This window comes from Zootoca vivipara, chromosome 5 (genome assembly GCF_963506605.1).
Source record: "Zootoca vivipara chromosome 5, rZooViv1.1, whole genome shotgun sequence".
NCBI classification, from domain to species: Eukaryota; Metazoa; Chordata; class Lepidosauria; order Squamata; family Lacertidae; genus Zootoca; species Zootoca vivipara.
In genome coordinates, this window is record NC_083280.1 from 50,680,433 (window position 1) to 50,704,902 (window position 24,470).

General features: G+C 42.7%; 1 protein-coding gene across 3 annotated transcripts in view; it reads left to right on the forward strand.

The window, feature by feature from the left end:
• Nucleotides 1–24,470, forward strand: part of VWA2 (von Willebrand factor A domain containing 2) — a 39,833-nt gene that overhangs the window by 14,029 nt on the left and 1,334 nt on the right. For 2 of the 3 annotated variants that reach the window (XR_004693638.2, XR_009557600.1), the window contains exons 5-15: nucleotides 5,270–5,403; nucleotides 5,657–5,766; nucleotides 10,771–10,965; nucleotides 11,778–11,911; nucleotides 13,332–13,464; nucleotides 15,652–15,707; nucleotides 16,423–16,530; nucleotides 18,231–18,809; nucleotides 20,182–20,733; nucleotides 22,068–22,190; nucleotides 23,325–23,563. Coding sequence is in view for 1 of the 3 variants with exons in the window: in XM_035132526.2 (XP_034988417.2) it covers nucleotides 5,270–5,403; nucleotides 5,657–5,766; nucleotides 10,771–10,965; nucleotides 11,778–11,911; nucleotides 13,332–13,464; nucleotides 15,652–15,707; nucleotides 16,423–16,530; nucleotides 18,231–18,809; nucleotides 20,182–20,733; nucleotides 22,068–22,190; nucleotides 23,325–23,452 (2,252 nt within the window). In the remaining 2 variants the exon portion in view is untranslated. Of the gene's footprint in view, nucleotides 1–5,269; nucleotides 5,404–5,656; nucleotides 5,767–10,770; nucleotides 10,966–11,777; nucleotides 11,912–13,331; nucleotides 13,465–15,651; nucleotides 15,708–16,422; nucleotides 16,531–18,230; nucleotides 18,810–20,181; nucleotides 20,734–22,067; nucleotides 22,191–23,324; nucleotides 23,583–24,470 lie in introns of those variants that run through there. The other variant, XM_035132526.2, reaches the window with a different exon arrangement.

Here is a 24,470-nt window from a genome sequence, read left to right on the forward strand (position 1 = left end):
TAGTCCCCCTAATGCATTTTATCTGCAGGGGGGTTTCCCCTGCATTGAGGGGCAGCTGGGCCATACCGCTGGTCCACGGGGCAAGTTAGGGCAGCTGCCCTACTCTAGAAGCTACAAAGGGGGGGGGGAGAAGGCATATAAAAAACTGGTATAAAACAGCCTCTGAGCGCGCGCTTTTTTCCACTGTAAAAAGAGCAGAGGCCGGTGGGGAGGAGTTGCGTGGCCTCCCCTCCCCCTCCCCTCCTTTCAGCCCCCTGCTCCAGCCTATCCCTGCTGGCCAATAGGGCCGGCTGGGGGGTGGGGTTTGACTACATTTTGGCCTGCGCGGCAGCATTCAAACCCTATTTGCTGCACCTCATCGGATCTGCATCGTCTCCTCTCTGCGGCTGTGGCTGGGGGGAGAAGCCTGGGTGAGCACAGCTGAGCGTGGGGGAGGGGGGGCTAACTGTTTGACTGTTCACGCTTCTTTCTGTGAAGGTCTTTTGGGCTCGCATTAATTGCTCTGTGCTGCTGATTGCTGCCTCCCCGCCTCTTTTATCTCAAGGGATCTCTGCAGTTCCCCTCCTTCAATCCAGCTGCCCCCCCTCCCTAAGTCTGCTACTTTCGTGTTTAGTGGGTTTCCCCTGCTTTGCCCATTGTTTTAAAATCGGCTGTTTGAGTATGGGGGATTCCCTGCTTTGGGGGATTCCTTGCCAGGAGCTGCTCTCTCCTCTGCGTCATTGATGGGGGGGGGTGTTGATGCTAGTATTTCAGCCTCCTTTAATTTTTGGATTCCTACAACTTTTAATCAACTGTGCACATATTCAGAACTGGCGATTCATTTTTAAGTTGCTATTAGAGTTTAAGTTGATTTTGGTTTTTCCCTAACCTTGAAGCATCTTTATTGGGAATTAAAACAGCGACTTTAAATCTGATTGGCGTAATGCAAGTTGACAAAACTATTTTGTTTTGGTTTTAAGCCGATTCAAGGTTCCAAGCATCCCAGTACTGCTTGATTGCCCTGCATATCTTAATTACTCCTTGGTTACCTGTAGTTCTTGGCTGGGAATTGTTTTTTTTTCTGCGGGGTACTTAGCTGGCCACATTGTTATCTCTTTGCTGGGTACTTAAGGTCTATCAGGGCCACATTGTTACTTTATCCCCTGAAGATCCTGTGTCTGCAACAATAATAGCTTCTCATTTGCTTCTCATTTGGTACTGCTGAGTTCCTCTATTTATTTATTTATTTATTTATTTATCTATCTATCTATCTTAGTTCCCATGCTTGCAATAATTGCTTTTCGAAGCTTGCTTTATCCTTGATCTGAGTGGCTTGTTTTACATTTGACAACATTGTTGTGTTTTAAAATTTAATTTTGCTTTAACTTAAATACTTATTATTTTGACGTTTTGCTTTGGTTTAAAGGAGAATTGGCCAGTGGCCTGGCTGTTTTTCTAGAACTCTTTCACAGGACAGTTTCACAGTACAATAGTAAATTTATGTGTTTAGTTTCCAAAATAACATATATTAGTATTAAATATATAGAAATTTATTATACAAATTATAATAATATCACAAGTGCAGCAACTGCTAGTGAAAACCTCATGCATTTTCCTTTCTATAGATAATTTAAAAATTTTAACCAATATTTTTAGTATTATTACCACTTTATTTCCCATCCCTCCTCATCTCTTTCTTCTCCCCTTTAGCTATACTTTTTACCGTTTAAATTTTTTCTTCCCACATTTTTTCTTACCGTTATTATTATTACTTTTACTTTTTAACTTCATTTTTAAAAAAATCCCCCTTCCCCCTCCCCCAATATCAACATTTCTACAACACTATTATCACCCCATCTCCCACTTTTAATACATAGACTCCCCTCTTCATTTTATACACCAAATCCCCCCCTTTACTCATCTCCTCCTTATCATCCTCACCTACCCCACTTCTCACCCCCCCCACTCCCACTTTTGTCACTGTTGTTTGACTGCTGGAATGGGCTGCCTTTAAATTGAAACCTGCTTGTCTGACTGTTTTTGAGAGGGGAGCCTTTTCCCTCACCTTCCCCCCCCCTTTGTCTTTTTTTTTTTAAAAAAATTAAAATACTGCGGTGGTAGAAGGCTGGGTGGAACAAAGCCAGGAAGCTGTTAAAAATCTGGGAGACTGAAGCAGGAGACCACGGTGGGTGGGTGGGGGGAAAACGCAAGGGGAAGAGGGGGTCAACCCCAATGCATTTTAATCCTCTGCTATAATTATATATAATTTTCTTAAAATTTTGGTTTCATTCGCCTTTTCCATGCTGAAATGTCACAACCTGAATGACCATGGCTTGCCCCCCCCCTGGCTTTGATCCTGGGTACGCCCCTGCGCTGGTCCCATTCACAGATGGTGCAGTTCCAGCCTCTTACTGTTCACAAGTTGAATCTGGAAGTCTGAGCAAGGGATCCTATGCATGCAGACCTCCATGCAGTGTGTTTTTTCCTAAAAAACTATTTTTAGGGGTACTCTCATTTTCCTACTCATATGGAAATACTGCCCCTCACTTTAGATACACAAAATGTTTGGGGGTATGCCTACCCCTGTGTCCCCCCAGAAAAAGCACTGTCTCTATGCAAAGTACAATCCTATATGATGGGTAGTCCAGGTCAATAAAACCCTACATGCATAGAAATCATAGGGTACAGGGAGCTGGGGACAGGGTTTGGGCCATCATGTGAAGGGGTCTCTTGGAATCGGTCAAACAGAAATATACAGTGGTGCCTCGACTGTAGGCGGAAGGCGATCCGTTCCGCGGCACTCTTTGTAAGTCAAAGTCTTCGGTTGTCGAAGTGCGATTTTGCGCTTCTGCGCATGTGCAGACCGTGTACGCCGCTTCTGCGCAGGCGCAGAACGTGCGGCGGCGAAAAGACTTCCGGGTTTGCCGACTTCGGAAGTAAAAACCTTCGGAAGTCGAGTCATTCTGATGTCAAGGTAACCACTGTAGGATGTAGGGAGTTCATAACTGGCTTCCCCAATGTTTGCTTTTACTTAAAAGCAGATGATAGTGGAACTCTGAATTTGACTGGAGCAGTATGGAGCAAGGCGATTTAACTCTTTCCTTAAATATGGCATTTTTTGTTACTTTATTAGAATAATGTGTGCCCCACCTTTTACATCTACCAGAGTAGGACTCTGAGAAGCTAAGAACATTCAAGAAACAACAAAGCAATCATTAAAAATTAAAATGGGGAGGGGGAGAAACAAGACACAAGAGGGCAGATAACTGAGAACATCATCATCTGCTTTAAGTAAACAAGGCTAATAAAAAGCTGTGTTCCTCTACTGCACACAGCAGCTTCAGAGATGTAGATTGAACACTGGGCAGGGTGGAAATGCTGGCAGGACCAGCATCTTGGTGTCACTGTTGTAATCAAAATTAAGACAACATGGCTGCTGTTCAGGGCCGTCTTAAGTGCCCCTGGCGCCATGGTGTGACGAATCCCTCCGGCGCCCCCCGCCCCGTTTCCCAGCGTGGTGGGCGAGCACAGCTCGCGGTGCCCCCTGGTGGGCCGGCGCCGTGGTGCCCTGCACCACCCAGCCTGGCCGTAGGGCCGGCCCTGCTGCTGTTAAAAAACATAGCAATAAAAACTCTAGGAAAGCTGATCTTAGATTTCTCCCACATTTAATGGAATTTGGCCCGTATAGCCTGGGGGAATATGATTTGTAAGATTCCATTTCTGATTTTGCCTATTGTCTCTGCTGTAGTTGGGCTTTTAGTAACTGAATCTCATAGCTTTTCTGTGCACTGTTTTGAGTGCTGTGGCATGGAAGCAGCCTTTACTTGCTGACATTCTTTTTCCCTATTTATCAGCGTTGTCCTTTTTCTTTCCTTTTAAAAAAAGACTAATTTCAGGGATGCAGAATTTTTACAGTGACTGAAACAAATGTTTTCCAAATTTCCAAGGGCATGCTTGTGCTTTGCGCATTTTCACAGGCCCCTCCCTGTAAAATGAAAGGACAACCTTGGCTTAATTCAACTCTCTGACAACTTGAAGCTTCTACCTTGGCACACAAACACTCCCAGCAACTGTAGTAATTGCCTCGCAGGCAAGTTTGTGCATGCTCAGGTAACACCAGGACATGGTCTCAGGAAAACCTGATGCTAGTATGAAACTGACTCTGTGAAACTTGTTTCAAGCAAACCACAAGTGTTTAAACTTATGGATTTAATAGAATCTTAGAGCCGCAAGAGACTGTAAGGATCATTAATGCCAAGTCCCTCAGGCAGAATGCAATGTACCTAAATCATCCTTAACAAAGCTGTAAAGCCAAAAGAAGCTCCACGACATCTCATTTGTGTCTTTAAATAATAAGAGAGAGAGAAAATTCCTTTTGGCGCATAGGCAGTCATGATTAATCAGTAATTTATGGCAGCTAGTATTGCAGATATAACTTCTGCTCCTCTCAGACTGCAGTTTCTATGATGCTATGACACACACACACACCCAATGAGGTTAGTTGAACATAGAGGAGTGATCCATCTTTGGGGAATATTAAGGCTTGACCCTGAAAGTTGTTGACCCTACTAGGGATGTGCTTCAAGGATCAATACAGAATCTGTGGTTCTGCAAAAGCTGCTGGCCCATAATTCCCATAATCCTTGGGCATCGGTCATCCTGGCTGAGGCTGATGGGAATCAGAGTCCAACAGTATCTGGAGAGTTGCAGGTTCCTCATCCCTGGCTTTAAAGGCTTTCTTGGGTTGGCGTTTGGAACCGCAGGGCAAGACAGTTGCTTGCAACATGTCACCATATGGCTACATCCAATATTATCATCTCTCCCACTTCCTGGATTTTGGAATGGCTGGAGTGATGATGGTTAGATCCTGATCGCTTGTGATTATAGACACCACACAGAGGACAGGGGAGGTGTGTGAGTGTGATAAAACCAGCCTAAAGTACAGAGATTAATTTCAGGTATTGTTCTGCCTATTTTTGCCTGTGCCCCTTGTACTGAAAAGCGTTCCCCACTCGTGATCTAGACTGAGGCTGAAAACTTTAGCAACTGGGAACAAAACAAAGAAGCGTAATGTAGTGAGTTTTTGTTTAATGAATGGTGATTTGTGTTTGAATTCTTATTCCCTTCTGGACCCTCACTTGCTAATGTATTATAGGGAATGTTATCCTTGGTTTCTTTTCAGCATGTATACTTCACCCCACCCCCCGCCAGTCCTCTTCTCCTGCTTCTGTCCTCCCAGCCAACCTGACTTCTTAACACTATTACTGTGTGTACCTCTCTCTTCTGCCAGTAATGAATTGCTCTGCCCCAGTTGATGTCTTGTTTCTGTTCGATGGATCCTACAGCATTGGCAAAGGGAGCTTTGAAAGGTCAAAATACTTAGCAATCAAGCTTTGTGATGCTCTGGACATCAATCCAGGAAAGGTGAGCACCCTCCACCCCCAGTTTATTCCACTCACTGGGTGCCGTGTAGAATCTGGGAGATGCATGTTGTGTAGGGTTGTGCATGTTGTGTATGTCTGTAGAAGAATATAGGCAACTTGGGGAATTCTTGTTTATGGGGTTTGCTAGTTCACTTTCCATGTCTGTTCTTGCTGTAGCCATTTTGAGCATTCCTGGAGTGGTAGCAACTGCATAAAAATAAATCCGCCTTGTTGACCTTTTCCTCCCCTTTCAGGTCAGAGTGGGAGCAATACAGTTCAGCAACACTCCTCATTTGGAGTTCCCGTTGGATGCATATTTCACCAAGCAGGAGATAAAAGACAAACTCAGGAAGATTGTGTTCAAGTAAGAGTTATTATATGTGCGAGTTCTTATTAAGGAAGTTAAAATAAGTAGTTGGCAAGTAATACCGTAGCTTCATTCTGATAGTTGCATGTTCATGTTGTATTTGGAACATTTTACTTTCAATGTTGTGAATGAAATATTTAATGATTTATTCATTAATTTATATCCTGACTTCATTATTTTATGGAATCCAGGGGGGGGGCATCCATTTGGTTCCCAGCTGGTTTCCTGTCAACCAGACCACCTGCTTAGCTTCAGCAATATGATAGCCTCATGTACCTCCAGATCATTTCCTGGGACCTAACTTAATTGGTATATTTATATTTAAGCTGATTTTCCAAATCCAGGCATATTTGGTGTCCCATGGTGCAAATAGTTTAAATGCCAGTCTAACATTCCAGTCTTAACAAAAACGCTGGCATGGGAGTAAGTTACGTTTAATCCAATAGGTCTTATTTCCAAGGGGGTGTATTAAGAATCAGAGTGTGGGTCACCAACTACAAAAGTTCTGCTAGAACAGGCCAAGGGCATGGATCCAGCTTCCTATTCTCACAGTAGCCAACCAGATGCTTATGGGAAGCCAATAAGTGGGACCTGAGTGTGACAGCACTTTCCCTATATGTGATTCCAAGCAAAATAGTATTCAAAGGCACACAGCCAGCCACCCCCTAAGTGTGCTTAAGACCATGAGATTACAAACATTACAGTGAATCAGAGATGGCCTCTTGGTGACAACCTTCATATACAGTGGTGCCTCGGTTTAAGTACACAATTGGTTCCAGAAGTCTGTACTTAACCTGAAGCGTACTTAGCCTGAAGCGAACTTTCCCATTGAAAGTAATGCAAAGTGGATTAACCCGTTCCAGACGGTCCGCAGAGTACTTAAACTGAAGCGTACTTAACCTGAAGTATGAGTGTAATTGGTTCTAGAAGTCCGTACTTAACCTGAAGCGTACTTAACCTGAAGCGACCTTTCCCATTGAAAGTAATGGAAAGTGGATTAATCCATTCCAGACGGGTCCGCGGAGTACTTAAACTGAAAGTACTCAAACTGAAGCGTACTTAAACCGAGGTATGACTGTACAGCAAGGACTTATAAGGAACTGTTCTGGGTGGCCATTCCTTAGCTTTGGAATTCCTTCTAGTGTACAGGCAGCAACTGGTTTGTGTGGCGGTTACATTCTGGACCTCCATGTGCATTGGCGAGGCCACCTTCCTCTGTTCCACACCCCATTTTGTGATGTCATGCACATATCAGACACACCTAAGACAGTCGCTGCTTGTATTCCAGAAATGAATGATGTAGATGTGTGTTGAGGATATTATTATTATTATTATTATTATTATTATTTGTCCTCCAGGGATAGACATGAGGTCTCTAAGTGGCTAATTTGTGCTGTTTTTGCATATATATTTCCCCATAACATGGTGTAGCCTAATACAGGTGAAACTCGGATAATTAGAATATCGTCGAAAAGTGCATTTATTTCAGTAATGCAACTTATTATTTTTTATTTTTCTTTTAATTTTTACAAATGCTTTCTTTTGGAAATTCCACAGTAATAAAACAAATAGTTACAATAATACAAAAATAAAAATAAACATCACTATTACATTTTATTAATTACATTCCATTTATAATTGACCCGCCTAACGACAAATAATTACGATTACAACAAATAAAGGCTTGACATATCTTGCATCTATCTCATATATTGGTTTCACCTTTTAAGTTGCATTACTGAAATAAATGCACTTTTCGACGATATTCTAATTTTCCGAGTTTCACCTGTATTTAGATACAGTTTTCCAGTTTTCCTCATTTTTACTTACTTTGAAGCTTAGTTTCCCCCTTCTCCCTCAAACCCCAACATGTGCACACAGACACTCTATGCGCCAGGAAGACCTTCACACCTCCAGTGCTCCCATGCAGTCCTCCCTCTGCATGATCATTTTGGACACCAAGTATGCACCTACACCTGCCACTGTTGTGCTAAGGGGGGATTCCTCTCTGGCTGTTGTGGGACTGGATTGAGCTTGTTAATGTTTCAAGAGAAGACAGGGTATGAAAAGCATACCCCCGATTCCTCTTTGACCACTTCTGAAGTGCAACTGAAAGCAGAGGCTGTGAAATGGTATTGAATATCTGGAATCTAGACATGTGCTGACATTCTTTTAATGCTGAGAAGAGAACGTTGACAGCTCCAGCAGAGATAACGTCCTTCAGTTTGCCGGTAAATCCTGGTTTTAGCTTAAAAGACATCACTGGCGAAAATAGCTAGGATGGCAGCAACCACTTCAGAGGGCAGAATTGGAAAATATGAAGGTCTTCATTCATGGCCACTTGGTTCTCCCCCTCCCTCTCCACAATCTTTTGTCTGTGGCTCTTAATGCCAAGTTAGGCTTTAAGCAGTTTAGAAGTACATGTATAACAACCAATGTGTGCCAGATTCAGCTACCTCATTCCGCTAGTAGAAGCCAATTCAAGGATTCCCGCTAGTACAATGAGGCTGTGAGTCAATATCTATAGAGTGATTCTGGTTCTCATAGTGTCCTCCTTCATGGCCAAGCCCATTGTGCTTCACAAATATCACTCTCTTGATTATAAGATGCATGAAAAATATAAGCAACCTGCCACATTGTTTTTAATCCCTTGCATGCAAATTCAACATCACTTATGGGGTATACCATTCCTTTCTCTGGGTGTTAGTGCCAAGAAAACACAGTTCCAGAAAACAAAGATTAGGCTGTTTTCTGCTGACAAACTGACAGCACCTCACAGGCAGGTATTCATATGAATGTGAGGTATGCGTGTGTCAATTTTGTCCTAACAAACAATGTGGAAAGGACATTCCTGGCTTGGTTGGTAAACTAAAATCCAAGAGCCTGCCAACTCATTGACTGAAAGGAACTTCCATCTTCTCAATTGAAAAACAGCCCTGGTTGCACAGGATCTAAGAAATTGTTTTGTTTTGTTTTTTTAAAAAACCTCTGCAGCATTTAAAATCAAAGCCATCAAGAGTTTAGAGTCATTTGAAGATGGAAGCAAAGCAATGACAAAATGCAGCTGGCTAAGGAAGATTTGACTTCTACTGCAGTGTTGCTGATGCGTTCTTGACATGTGGCTCAAGAGAGAGAACGTTTAAGGAAGGGAATAAAGGAGAGAGCTAGAAAAGATCAAAGCCAGCCCTGGCAGGAGTTTAGAGAACTGAGAATTATAGGGTGGTACAAAGAGAAGTGTGCAGATAAAAGAACTAGGCAGGACAAAGTATGATTATGATCAAATATTGAATACACAAGGAAATACAGAAATCACAATAAGGGTCATTTTTAGGGGGGAAAACTAAACTGGAAATGGTCAAACTCCCACAACAGGCATAGAAAACAGATGGAGATAATCAAGGCAGTTTTGTTACAGAGTTAGTTGGAGGTGGAGACTGGAAATATGCAAGAAAGTATAATACTGAATATGACCATTCTGGAATTCTCACCTTAGATGGCCTCTTCAGTTATGTGAAGTGTTAGCATTGTGGTATTGCTGCCACCAGCACACTTCTTTTACCACACTGTATATCATTTCCAGTCTTTCCTTGTGTTTGTTGCAGTCTAGATTCTTTGTATGTCAAGCATGATTTCTCACAGCAGAAGACAAAAAACCCTGTGACAGCCAAAATACTTGGCTAATAGATCCAGTGACCAGCTAGTAAAATCCGAGGGGGCTTCCCAGAACTGCACTTAATGTCTTGGACATCTGCAACTTAACATTTAACAGATGTTGGAGTGCAAGTGTGGGGGCAGAGAGGAAACTGCACCTGCAGTGGCTCTTTAGAAATCTTTGTAGCACAGCAACCCCCTCAAGCAGGACAATATGAATCATGGCATACAACTTGGTATCCGATGACTCTGCATGTGTGAGCTGCCTCCGTTGGGTGCGGTGACTGTTCCTTGTGTGCGAGTCATTACTTTCTCTTATGACTGCCAAGAGATGAACATGCATCATACATGCACTCACCCTGAGTGCCAGGTTCAGATCTATCTCTATGAGAAGTAGCTTGTTTTGTGTTAAAACAAACCAGAAGATAATAAGATTGCCCCACCCAGGCTGGAGATTCCCCTTGTGCCTTTCAGTTGGCCATTGTTTTGGAAACCAAGGCACCTGCAAGCCTTCCTGACTTCCCTTTTATCTTGATCTTTTTATGTGTTCCCTCTCCTCTCTGCTTTGCAGCCTCGAGTTTGTTATTACAATAGGGAGGGAAGTGAAGCAGACAAAAGAATTGGGGGGAACTGAGCCGAGGGATGGGGAGCCCGTGGCCCTTCAGGTGTTATTGGACTCCGACTCCCATCAGCCCTGGGGATGATCAGTGGTCAGGGATTATGGGAATTGATGTCCAACAGTATCTGGAGGGCCACAGGCTCCCCATCCCTGATTAGAAAATACCACAGGACAAGTGTTTGTTTTGAACCCCCTGACGGGGCAATTTAGACCAGAGAAGTGGCGTGTGGAGAGTATTAATGTTCCTCTCTAGAAGCTTGTGAGGTTTTCTCATGTGGGAGAAGGGCCATTGGATTTCATTGTACATATGTAATGTGTAGTAATCACCCACTTGATAATTACCCACTTGATAGTAATGGGTTATTGGATAAGACTTACTGTAGGGAAAGAGGAGAAGAATGAAGTAGAGATTACATTTAAGAGGAACATGCACCATCTCAAAACATTTTTTGCTCCTCTTTGCTGTCCTGCCTGCTGGAAAGGTAGAATGCATTCTCTTTTTGCTGTCAAACAGCGTATTTGTGTGTGTTGCACCTGTTTTATCAATATTGTATTTACTTTTGTGATACAGCCCTGCTTTATTCCAGTAATAGTTTCCATCACCTGTTGACTTTCCAAACAAACCATATTCTGTATTCTAGCATTTTCCCTGAGCAAATGGCAGGTATTCTATTGGAAACGAAGCAGAGAGCAGTGTTAAGTTATCCCCATTCTTCTTCTGTTTAACTCAGAGGTGGGAGAACAGAAACAGGACTTGCTCTGAAATACATTCTTCGGAAAGGATTTTCTGGGGGCAGAAACTCATCCATACCTCAAATCCTTATCATCCTAACTGATGGGAGATCTCAGGGCAATGTGGCAGTGCCAGCCAAGCAGTTAAAAGAAAGGGGGATTGCTGTGTTTGCTGTGGGAGTCAGCTTCCCAAGGTAAGTTTATCTTCTAGTCTAGAGTGGGAAGAAGCCAGGGGTGCTCCATTACGTATTGACTACAGTACCAGTGACTGAAGAAAAGGCTTGCAGTGGAAGTGAGATTTATCAGGCTAGAGAGTTGAAGAGAAAGCGGTGGTCCACACTCTAGAAATCCATCGCTAGGGAGAGTTTTAGGCACTTGCTTAAGAGTTTTGTATCCCAGAGTTTTGTAGGCCCCAGAGAGGTTTACATCAATAAATGAAGAAAAGAAAACAATATAATAAATATAACAATATACCAAACCAATTCCATAACCCCACACACACACACACAAAACATTAAATTATCCACCAGTCTATAAGAAAATTTGACTTTTTTTTAAAAAAAAACTGGACTCCTATGCCGCCTCCAAAAGCCTGGACTTGCTTTCTAAAAGAGCATTATGAAGAGGCCAGGCACACCTTAGTGGGGAGCCAACTCCACAGGAGCCACTATCAAAAAGGTCCTTCCCTTTCCTTGCATTGAGCATGCATATAAAGCTCAAAGGTGTAAGTTTGCATGCATCCATTTGCTATTGGTATAGTGGCAAGGATGTGTGTCAGAAAATCTTTTGTTAAAGCAAATGTGGCAAGAACAGAAAAAGAATGTGTTTGGAAAATGTAGTAACTACAGCAGAGCAATGGGTGCTATTGGGCTTCAGTTTCACACACATCTATACATGTACCATGCTCTTTTAAATAGCCCTTCCCTGTTCATTATGACACCCATTGTCATTACGTTGTTGCCATACTGCAGTGCTTTATTGGTTGTGCTGAATGATTTCTGTGCAGATGGGAAGAACTGCAGGCACTAGCCAGTGAGCCGGCCGAATGGCACATCCTCTTTGCCGAAGATGCTGATGACGCCTCCAATGGTCTATATACCACCCTTACAGAGTCTGCCGTCTGCAGTGCTGCATTTCCTGGTAAAAAAAAGGTTTTTAGTCATGTACACACGGATTAAACAAGTCTTGCCATCTATTTTGTTTAGGCACTAGCTGTCACATTAGGCCTTTTTTTTGTGCTCCTGTGCCCAAAGCCTCATTTGTCCTTTCTCCCTCCAGGCTGCTTTTCTAATCTAGGGCATTCTTTCTGTTTATCAGAAGGCAGGAAGGAAGAGAAATTCCAGACAGAGAGGGAGAAAGAGAAGCTTCAAAGTCTGGTGAATAAGGGTAGAGCCGTTTTTTGGCTTGTAGGGTTGCCTGTGCCTGAGAGCTTGAAGGCAGCAAGGGAGACTCCAGGAGTGGTGCCTCAAACACTGCCAAGCCATCCCTGCACATGCCTAAGAGAATGAAGCTGCATGTTACATTTAATGTAGAGTGTGTAGCAATGTCTTCAGTTTTTGATAATTAAAGCATTAGGGTGGTGGGATGCTGGTCCTGCTGCAAATGTCGTGGGTGGTATCTAACACTGTGCAGGCGGAGTTCCATTTGAGCAATGGGACTCGCCCCCCACCCCCAATCTGTTTTCCAACCTTCTGGAGAAGATTTTAAGGAAGTGAGCGGGGGGATGCCAAGTAGAGGAAGGGAAGTTACATTCTGGAAGCGGAATAGTAGCATTGGATGCAACACAGACAGTGAAGGGAAGTCGCCCCCCCCCCCCCCGGCGATACTTTTAATCTGAAGCCCTAGCCATGGGAGAGGGGCAGTTTCCTTTTAGATTGGAGTTGGGAAGGCAAGCCTCCCCTCAATGCGCACTGTATTTATGGTAGGGATTGTACTTCTGCCCCACCCTACACCTCTTAATTTAATTAACAACAACAGCAAAAACCCAGAGTTTGTTCCATGCTATGCAATGCCTATTAGGTGTAGTTTGACCCTTTATAATTGTATATCACAGTAGGCAATACAGAAGGCTGGGCAACACCTTGGGTTGGCTTCAAGTTAGAGAGGGGGTGCTACCTAGCCAAGTGTCCTGTGTTTCCCTTCCCTCCACTGCCCACCTTGTTGATTCCCTAGTTTTATCCCATGGCAGTAGCTACATCAAGTATTGGGGTGTATTGTTGGAAATTCAAAATGGTGCTTGGCTTCCCTGCCACTGCTGTCGGAAAAGCAAGTGTCCAGGAAAGACAGAAAGCTGCCTCATATCAGCTCAAGTGGTTTGTCCATCTAGCCCAGTATTTTCTACTCTGACTGGCAGTGGCTTCCTAGGGTCTTGGGCAAAGGGCTTTCCTGTCGCCTGCTATCTGATCTTTTCAGCGGGAGATGCCAGGGATGAAAACTGAAGCCTTCTCATGCAAATAATGTGCTCTTAATGTTTTACTGTGCTCCCTTTTTTGGGGTGCATAAAGTTTTCGATCTCAGGCAATGAATGCCAGCTCTTAAGACCATTTTCTCCTTGCCCCAGGCTGCGGAGCTGAATCTCACTCTTGCGAACGCAAAACACTCGAGAGAGTCAAAGAGTTTGTTGGAAACTACTTTTGCTGGAAGGGGTCGAAGAGCAATAATGCCGTGCGCACATCGCTCTGCCCATTTTACAAGTGAGTCAGCAGCTGTGTGCTGTCCCTTTAAACCCCAGTGGGGATCAATGTAATCTATATGTATAGGTGCCCTAGCCTAGGGAAATTAAGGTGATGGCTGGGCAGGACCTCAGCACTGTCCTGTCCTGCTGGCCTCTAAGCAAAGTTTTTAAAAATAAAGTTTTAAAAAGTGGGGGAGAGGCAGGAGAAATGGAGCCCATCACAAAAAATGGGTTTCAAACACTCCAAGGCTACACCCACAAGAGTACCTGGAAACGAGTGTCTCTAGTAGTTTAGTGATTTTTGCATTTGAATAAAGAAGAGAGATAGAGGCAGAGAGATTTGGCTGAGTCCAATTATAGTTGGAAATCAACACAGTAGCTCTTGATTCAGATGCAGGGCACATCTTTGTATTTCTGAATTCCCTCCAGTGTCACAATGGATTACTTTCCTCAAGGTAGAAAAAGAGCCAGGCCCAGAGCTCTCACAGCTGGCCCTAGTATGCAATCGAGGCCTCTCTGGATGTTTTTCATGCCTCTTGGTTGGAAGAAACACTTCTTCTCTTGTCTTGCTCCTTTGACGGTGCTATAAGATCATCCCTGATATGGGGCGAAGGCTCAATCACTGGCAGGAAATAGCCTCTGCTCATATTGCAGCCAATGTTAAGCCCAAAGTCTGCAAACACAGGGCTATATTGTCAACTTGGGGGCAGCAAGTCCAACAGGAAAATTCCCCTCATGCTGAGTAGAGGATATATCCTAAAATTATGCAAGATAAGTAATGTCAAATGCCTGTAAAAGGAAGTACTTGCATGCTCAAATCTTTGTAAGAAGGGCTTGTACCCCTAAGTGAAATGTTTGAGAAAGGACTTGGAAAGGAAAACAGATCTTTGTGCCTTCTGTAGTTTTGTTTTGTTTCTGTATATAAAGAAGTTTTTAAAAGTGTAGTATTTCCTTTCAGCTCGCTCCCCCCCCCCGATCCCCCGCTTGTTTTCTCTATGAGAAATCTACCTTGGGGACTAGCTAGGGATGGTGGGAGGAAACAGGCTTGTGATAGCGCGCGCGCGCACACACACACACACACATATCTTGATTGACGCAGCGTGGGAAGTAAAGAAATAAAATAGTTTTGAAAAAAGCAAATTTTTATGAGCAGGCCAACAGAATTCTGACGTTGGAATATATTATGTAGTACGTAGATTTATGTAAATGAAGAGCATACTTTAAAAATGTACTTCTCGGGGGTTGCAGCAAGTGTGTGTGTGTATGGGGGGGCGGAGCCAGCAATTATGCTAGACATTGTTGGACTCCAGATCCCATCATCCCTGTCTACTGTGTTGTCTGGGGCAAAGACGGCACGACTCGAGGCAGGTTGAACTCAATGGGAAGGCGACCAAGAGCAGAGCTCGAGGGCTTCCTTTTATTGAAAGCTCAGGATGACAGTTAATCATTACAACGACAGTGTAACTTCTAGCCAATTACAGCAGTGCAGTCCCATACAAGGTGATGTTTCCTGTAACGTCACACCCGGTCACTCCCTAAGACATCCTCCATAGCCCACGTGTTGTTTTGCCATGCCCTCTGTCCATGCTCCAAGCACATGTCACTCTGTAAACACCCCCTCCTAGTTCCCATTGTGTTACCCTCCTTGGCTTGACCCATCTGGTTTGTCCTGATTCATCCAGTTCCATCCAGATCATCCTAGATCCTTCTAGCTCTGTTGTGACCTGTTGCCCTGCTGACCTGAGCCTCTGACCTGTCCTTCTTCACGTGTCTCCCATTCTGACATTAGCCGGCTTGCCGTGCTAATGCCCACACTCTCAAAGATCGGTGTGGCTTGCCAGCACCAGATCTCAGTCATTCCCACACATGCAAGCACAATTTCCTCGTGTAATCCCCACACTACTGGCCTTGCTGACCGGGATGGATGGGAGTTGGAGTCCAGCATCTCAAGGGCACCACATTGGTTACCTCCTGGTGTAAGTAAACATAAGAGGGTGGCATGGAGTTTAGAGACATCAGTGGTGAAATCTCTGCTGCCTTGTTTTTTTGCTTTTCCATGGGCTTTATTTTTGCAAAGCTTTCTGACTAGGCATGTATAAGATTGTGTATTTAATATATTAACCAAAGTGAAAGTTGTCAACTTCTATTTCATAGACTAAAGTTTATCCCAATCTCACTTTTTTATATACTGGCTTTTCTAATTAAGCTGGAGGAACACCTTCATCACGTATCCTTCTAGATGCTACCGTACCACATGCCCAGGTAAGATACAGTCTTTTGAAATGTTTCAAAATGAAAATTAATAAGGTATTAATTTAATACCTGGACTTGTCTTGACCAATTTCCACAAAACATATTATGGTGTAAGAATGTAAGATAAAGAGAAAAATAGAGAAGAGGAACTGAGAAAGAAACAGTTGACTAAGTAATATACAACTGGACCTGCACTGAGGATGAAGGAAGTCAAATAGAAATGAATAAGAACTGAATTAGGGATGTATCTGTAACATCCGCTTTGCATTTGTAGTTGTAGTATCATTTTGTTAGTTTGTTTTGTGAGTGTTGTCTGTGTTGGTGTCAGTATAATAAATCAATAAAAAGAAGAAGAAGAAAAGGAAAAAATGGGTAAAATAAGGTGGTGCCTCAATTAATAGACATTCTGTTTGCCAACAAAGGGAAACAGGAGAAGCCTAGTTTATAAGAAGAGTGTCGAATGAAGACCCTTTTACTGTGTTCCAGAGTCTATTTTGCTTTTCTAAAAGGCAAGATAGGTTCTCGCTGGACACAAAAAAGGGATCTTGGGGTTAAATACTCTGCTTAGATGCTGTGTGAACTGTGCCTGTTTTCTCCTAGAGCTCAGTCCTGTTTACAACTTAACAACAAGAAGAAAGGCTCTGTGATCATTGATTAAAAAATTAAATGGGTACCCTTGTCTTTCTCCTTCCTGGTTGTTGTTGGGTTTTTTTGTTTTTTTTAGATCCTTGTGGTTCTCAGCCTTGCCAGAATGGAGGCACATGCATTCAGCAGGGATTAGAAGGATACCACTGTGTCTGCCCAGTTGGCTTTGGAGGAGATGCTAATTGCGGTATGCCTTTTCATCTTAGGCACCAGTGCTTTGAGGTTGTTGTTTTTTTAATGTGTCATGAACATCACTCAGTTTCCTGTAACAGTTCTGGTTGTTGTTATTTTTGTTTTATAACAGGGAAGAGGAGAAAAGGATAGAGGTTAAGAGACTCGATTTACAAAACAAAACATTAAATGTTTCAGAGGAAGGGTTTTGTTTGGTACTGCTTGTTTCTGGTGACTGAGACATGGGGCTCATCCAGATTTCATTTTGTGCCATATTTCTAGGCACAGGTCTGGGCTTTAAAGCTCTGGATCTGAGCGATTTTATTTTTGCCCCTGCGCTTTCCCCCAGGGAAACATGTGTTTTACCGCTGAATCGGAGCAAACAGCAAATGGGTTTTGTGTAGATTGCCATTTGCTCCAATTGAGCAGTAAAATGCGGGTTTTCCTGGCAAAAGCAACGGGACAGAAAAATAACTGCATGGACACAGAGCTTTAAAGTTCAGACCTGTGCCTAGAAATGTGGCACAAAAAGAAGTCTATATGAGCCCACAGTGAAAGCTGTAGTCTTAATCACATTCGCTGGGAAATACGGTAGGTCCCATTGGGGTTAATGGGAATTACGTCCATGTTAGTATATTTAGGAAAAGGATCTGAAGATTCTTGATGACAATTTCAGGACATTCAGGGTGCAATTAATTATTTGTTTTTATTTGCACACACACACACACACACTCATTTGCTTGCAAGAAAACCTCAAAGTGGTTTGCAAAAACATTAAAATGATCAGTTAAAAACAATTATTTAAATTGTTAAAAAAAATAATTAAAATCAATGCTATGCTAAAAACCAGATTAAAACATGTTTATATGTCTAGATTGGCTTGCCTAAACAAAAATGTTTTTATCAGTCACCGAAAAGAGTGCCGTGAAGGCGCCTGCCTGCTGTCAATTATAAGCCAGTCTTCCTGGAAACAAGCCCAATTACACTCGCTGGAACGTATTTCTGAGCAGACATGTATAAGATAGTGCTGTTAGCTTTGCTTTATGTCTTTGCAGCCAACTTGTCGTTGCTGCTTATTTCTCCACACCCAAAGAGTTGGCATGTCAGAAAAAAGGCAGGAAACATAAACTCATTGGGGAGGCTGTTAAAAGGAAGTGCAGCATTCAAAATCGCAGGTTGCTCTTGAATTGGCTCTATACGTAGAATCTTGTTACGGAGAGCAAGTGTTATTTTTGCTAGGAATTTCTATGAAGACATGGATCAAGCCATTCATTTCTGGTTGCATATCTTAGGCTGGATCTAAGACACTTCAAAGAAAAGTTCCAGGAAAACGCATTGTGAACCTCGTAATGGGAAATCACGTTGGCGAAAGACGGGACTCTACAGTGCCATCTGCTGTCACAACACATTTAAAACACTCTTTAAAAAAACTAATGTAGCTGAGTCCTATTTGTTAATTGGTTCTGCAGATTTTGCTCATACTGAGATTGGGAGCAAGGCTCAGGATTCTGTACTCTCTCCACTGTGAATAGATCCTACCCTGGACTGGGCCCTTTGCTAGGGGTGAATGTTATTGTAATTAAAAGTTGACAAGCCTAAATTATCATAGCTTACTGATTTCAACAGACTACTCTAGAATCTCCATTAGAGACTTCTTGTTATGTTTTTATTTGGGCTTCTTAACACTTTCTTAATGCTTTTAAACAAAATTTTCAGCACCCAAGCTGAGTCTCGAATGCAGCGTAGACCTTCTTTTCCTGGTGGACAGTTCATCCAGTACCACCCTCGAAGGCTTCTTGCGCTATAAAGCTTTCCTGAAAAGGTTTCTCCAAGCCGTGTGGAGTAGAGAGAGCCCAGGGAATGTGGGTGTGGCCCAGTACAGCAACGATGTCAAAATGGCCGTCGGCATCGGAGACCACCAAGATGCTCTCAGTCTGGTGAAGGCTGTTGATTCCATGCAGTTCAGAGGAGGAAGCACCTTGACCGGCAAAGCTTTGCGGTACGTGACACAGCATGGCTTTAAGAGCGGCCCAGTCTTTGCTGATACACCCGATGACCTCCCACGTGTGGTCGTCTTGCTCACGGATTCAAATGCTCAGGATTCGGTGGCAGAGGCAGCTAGGTACAGCAGAGGCCAAGGTGTCTTCCTCATTGGGATTGGCAGTGAATCTTTGAAAGCAGAGCTGGATAATATTACAGGGAATCCAAAGTGGACACTGATCTACTCATCCCCACAAGATCTCTTCAACAAGATTACTGAACTACAAAGGAAAATATGCAGCATAGACAGCCAAGGTAAGAAAGCATATCATTTGGCATCTCAGCGTCTACTTTTGGCTGTCAGGTCCTGCTATCCACATACTTGCTATCCAGAAATTCACTTATCTGCACTTAAAGAATTATGCCTAAACCTCACTATATGCTCCACAGATTCACTTATTCGAACAGCCCAAAACCATACTTGGTTGGGTTTTTGTGTGTGTGTGTGTGATTTGCTGGTCATCATCCCAGCAGCCATTTTCAGGCAGAAGCCATGGAGTGAGGGAAGGGGAAGCAAGATCAGATGAATCGGAGGCCAAGAAAAAAAAATTGACAGAACTATTAAAACAGTGGACAAATTGCGCATTAGAAGTGTTCCCATAGGAAAGAATGGAAATGGTGGACTTGTTATGCGACTGCTTGCCTAACAAACGATTTCCTGTGAACACATTGTGTCCATAAATCGGTACATAAATCAGTATTCTGATACATACTTGAAGATGTATGATGGAAAATGGGAACAAAGGCATCACTTCTCAACAGTTAATCAAGTATAGTTGCCTGCAATCAAAATGGATCTGCTATTTGCTAAGCCATCTCGGAGGCTTAGCTGAGCTTTCCTTCAGAACAAATTCTGAGAAGGTGGTGCTAGCGAATGCCTCCATGGCCTCTTGTTGATCAGAGGGAATTCATTCAGATCTTTATCTATACCTGCTAAGATGATGAAACGTCTAGTTTTTCTAAGCAAATTATGAGTTAACTATTTAGAACAGGCATCTCCAAACTCGGCCCTCCAGATGTTTGGGGACTACAGTTCCCATCGTCCTTGACCAAGTTGGTCCTGTTAGCTAGGGGTGCTGGGAGTTGTAGTCCCAAAACATCTGGAGGGCCGAGTTGGGGGGTTCCTGATTTAGAAGATTGTTTTAGTTTGACTGAGCTATTTAGAAATGAACTAAATGTTGGGTTTATTTTATTTAATTTGTTACATTTTTCTCCCTCCCTCCCTTCAGTGGCTTCAGGCTGGCATACATTGTGCATGGCATACATTTTAATTCTAACAACAGCCCTGTGAATTAGGTTAGACTGAGAGGTGGTAGCTGGCCCAAGCTCACCTTGGTGAGCCTCAGAACCAAACAGGAACTTGAATGTGATCCAATACTCTAGCACTGGCTTTGCCTCACCTTACTGCTTACTCAGTGCAGTTTAATTTTTACACTTCAAAAGAAACCTGCTGTTCTGAGACTCCTGCCTTTCTAAATTTACCACCTCTAGCCCAAAGTAATATCAATATGACCTTATCCAAATACCATTCCCTTTCATTTGACTGTGTTTTAGATGCCTTCCAGCTATTCAGACTATTGAGCCATTTTCTCAGAAGCTTAATGCTGCTCCTTCCTTCCTTCCTTAGGCTGCCCATCTCAGTCTATGGACTTGGTATTTGCTTTGGACTCTTCGGCTTCTGTTGGAAGGAATAACTTTGTGCAGCTGAAAACCTTTGTCAGCAGCCTCTCTCTCCAATTTGGCATCAATCGGGATGTGACTCAGGTAGGCCTCGTTGTTTTTGGGAAAAGGCCTCACACCACATTTGGGCTGGACACACACGTGACCAGCTCAGATCTCCATGAAGCCATCAGTCAAGCTCCCTTTGTAGGTGGCTCTGCCTCGGTTGGCAGCGCCTTGCTCCATATTTATGACGATCTCATGACTGTCCAAAAAGGAGCAAGGCCTGGTGTGAAGAAGATTGTGGTGGTGGTCACAAGTGGAGCTGGAGTGGAAGATGCCGTTGTCCCAGCTCAACAGCTACGCAATAATGACGTATCACTACTGGTTATTGGGATGGAACAAGTTCAAGTGAGCTCATTGCTGAAGATTGCAGGTTCTCACAATAATCTCTTAAGGATTCCTTCCTATGAAGAGCTAAAAAATAATGAAGAACTTATCCTTGAAAGAATATGTGATGGTAAGTTGATTATTTTGACTTTTTACTTTTTATTTTGACTGTTTACAATGAATAGAATTAAACCACATTTCTTTATTAATACCTTCATTTTGTTATATATTTCAGATAACTTTGCCCAGTGTAACCTGGAGCCAGCCCTTCTTTCCCTGCTTCTGCCCATAAACCAGGGGTTGCTAACCTGAAAGCTTCCAGAATGTTATTGGACTACAGCTCCCAGTATTCAATTTGTGATGGTTGAGGGTGATGGGAGTTGGAGTCTTAACATCTGGAAGGACTACAGGCTTGCCACTTCTATCATAATAAATCATATATTATTATTTTTAGAATTCACATTTTTTTCTTGGCTTATCGCCAATATCAAGTATCCAAAGGGGCTGGCTAAATATCAATTTAGCGCGAATTAGAGGTGCATTGTAAATATCAAGTACCAGTAAAGTACATTACTTGAAACATCAGTGCAATAAAATTGCAGTGCTAGTTTGGACATTTCCAAACTTGAACCATATTTAGTTCTTGAATTTGAAATGCCAATTGATTTCATGGCTACCTTTTCTGATGTAAGCATACTTATGGGAAAAAGAAGAAGAAAAATAAGATCTATACTTCAGCACTACCAAACAACCACATATGTCTAACGCCCCCTTCTTTGAAGTTGAAAAGAAGCCACATTAAACACTTCTTCCCCTTCGTGTTTAGTTTAAACCATCTTCAAATCAGTATTTGCCATGTGTCTGATTATCTGTTTCACCTTTTAAGCCATTGTTCAAACAAGATTAGTGCGTATTCTTAACACATCAAACGGGGATTGCTTGTGGTAAATGGCAAAAGGACTAGCTGGTCTTTCACGGGCTACTGTGCTTTGTTTACAAAACAGAACTCAAGATGAGACTGAACTTGCAGCCTTTGAACGGCTGCAGCTTAGCCATTTTTTTAATGATTGGTAAGGCGATGTACTGTCAGATCCTGTGTGTGAAGGAAGGGCATGTGATGGCACAAATGGGGACCAGGAACAGTAATTATGAGTTGAGGAGGGTCTATGTAAAGTTCTGGAGCAGGACACCGAAATCCCTAATTCCAACATCAAAAAAGTTTCAGCTGTGATTTTGGCTGTGTAAAATTTAATTAATGCACTCAATGTATACCTTTGTCCTAGGTATGAGACTTACCCTCTTCTAAGGCTGTAAGGAGTTTCTGCAATACCAGGAGATGTGTTCAATGATTTCCATCTCCACAGAATAACTGGAATTCTGCAGCATTAAGAAACCTTTGATTTCTTTCTTTCTTCTTGCGCCTGCCAGTCAACATGGCCTATTGTTTTCTTTTGTCTTTTGCAGAGGCCAAGAAGCCAGCAAACCTCTGCAAACCCAACCCCTGCATGAATGATGGAGTTTGTGTTTCTGGAAATGGCAGCTACTGGTGTCGTTGCCAAGGCTGGGTAGGACCTCACTGCGAAAACAGTAAGCATCAAAGTGCAGTAGCCAAAAGGCATTTAGGCCTCCTCCCTCATTTAGATTTATTGTCCCCATCTGAAATGAATGATCCCTGAAGAATGTAGTTGCTCTGTACCTTTGCCCCAAATAAAGTCAATTCGTTTCCATTTAGATCACATTCCTAAAAGTATGCTGAAAAAGGGAGGGTGGGGAAATTAAATAAGCTTCATAGCATCAAATTTTACGGTTGACTGGTAAATGTACTTTTGGCTTGTTCTCTTCACAAATACTAATCTTAAATGACTCATTGCAATCTTCTTAAACCCATATATTTCTTGGGTTTAATTGGCACACTCTTTCACTAAGATCTTGTTGGATCTCATTCCAAAAGAATAAGCTTATTACAGCAAAAGCAGAACCACCTAGCATGCAGTGCGCACAGTATTTGTTTTGCTGAACAAGAGGCGCTCTGCATGTGCAATGCCTCTTTTCTGCATTGACCTATTTGGAAGGATCAGAAAGCATAGGAGGAGGCCCACAATTGTCTTCCTATGAGGTTGGCTCTTTGAGCGTGTGCTTGTTGCTGCACAGATGACACCAGCCTCACAAAGCAGATTGCATCCACCAGTCAAGTACAGATGCTCGAGACCAAATACCAAAAGAGAAGAATGCTCACACATTTGCTTGCACCCCCACATATCTTCATCTGCAAAACACCATCGTTTTCTGGGATTCCTTTTTGATCTCATAACTTACCCCTTGCAATATTCCCTGTGTTGTATTACTAATTTGCCAGAAGCATGGTAAATGGAACTCGATTGCTGAAGAAACCTTAATAATCAGTAGTGCAAACAAGAGCCATCCTCATTGGAAAATATACTTGTGAAGTCTTCAGGTGTTGGGAGTAGCCATAATATGGATAGTCTTAATGATGAAAAAGTTAACTGATATATAGCTGAAGTTGACCTTTTCAGTCCCTGCGAGGTTGTCAATGGACTAAGTGAAGCAACTTCACTACATACCTACAGACTCATTTGTAGGCCTCATTTCAACATGTTGGAAAAATGAAAAGGCTTCATTTAAAATTCAAGTTTCATTATTGTATGTAGGAAAACCATATTTGACTGTTTGGGAAACAATCATTCTTTATTTTTAATATAGGAATTCAGAGGGGTGACACGTCACAGATGCATCCAGCAATGGTCCGAGCTCCACAAAACCGACATGGCTGGCGACAGCTGTATCGATCTCGCCAGCATTCCAAAAGGCAAATTCGAGAGACTCACTGACTATCTTCAGCTACTGAAAACATTGTACGAAAGAACTGAAACACAGTCAACGTTTGCAAGCAATAATGCTGTTCCCCAAAGCACAAGACTTTTGCACAGAATCACTTCCTGGTATGCCAAATGAGGTGACCGATATTAATTATTACTGCTGTACTTTCACCATTTAAGGTCAGCATCTCTTCTATATGTTGAGTTCCATAGCTCCGAAGATTTTGGTTTCTGTACTGGATTGGATATTCTTGGGAAAGTTGGTACCATTTCAAAGTTCAGATCAAACCAGCAAAATGACTAAGGTTTGATTTATATTGTTGAAACATGCCTGAATTTCCCTAACCATTGAGAAGTTCCAGGCATGTAGTGTTTACTTGGTTTTGGTTTCCATGGGAAGGAGGTCACTAGAGGCTTATGCCTTCTTTTAATTATTTGAATTTATTTACAAATATGCAGGTTAAAAAAAAGTGATAGCTTTAAGTTTAAGCCTTTAACTCTTATAGCCAAAATCCACTGCTCCCCATTGGATTGCACAGTGGATCTCCCCACTGGATCTCCCCAGTGATGCCCCCTCCAAAGGCACTTGCCTTCTGTGTCTGACATCCCAACTCAGAATGCAGTCCACTCACAGCTAAATTGCCGTCTGCCCCTGCAATTAATTTTTGTAATCAATTTTCAAGCTTCCCCATCCACTGGCTGTAAGAATCCTTTTGCAATAAATTCTATCAGTTTGACTATGCAATGTGCAACAATGTAGAAGGCAAAGAGGCACCACCTCATCACTTTATTAGGAATGGCTTCCTTAGCAGAATGCGACCTGTGCTTGCAAAAGCAATCTGTTGGCTAGCTCTGGGTATTGGTTGTACGTCACTTGTGGTACAACCAACACCCAGAACATGTGCCATTCACGGTTATTTTCTGTGTTGTATGTTTTTTGTGGGTTTTTTTGCTTTCTGCATCTTCTGTCTGGGGGAAGAAAACTTGTTAAATTGGGCCTGACAAGCATTTTTGCAGTTCCAAAGCGCCA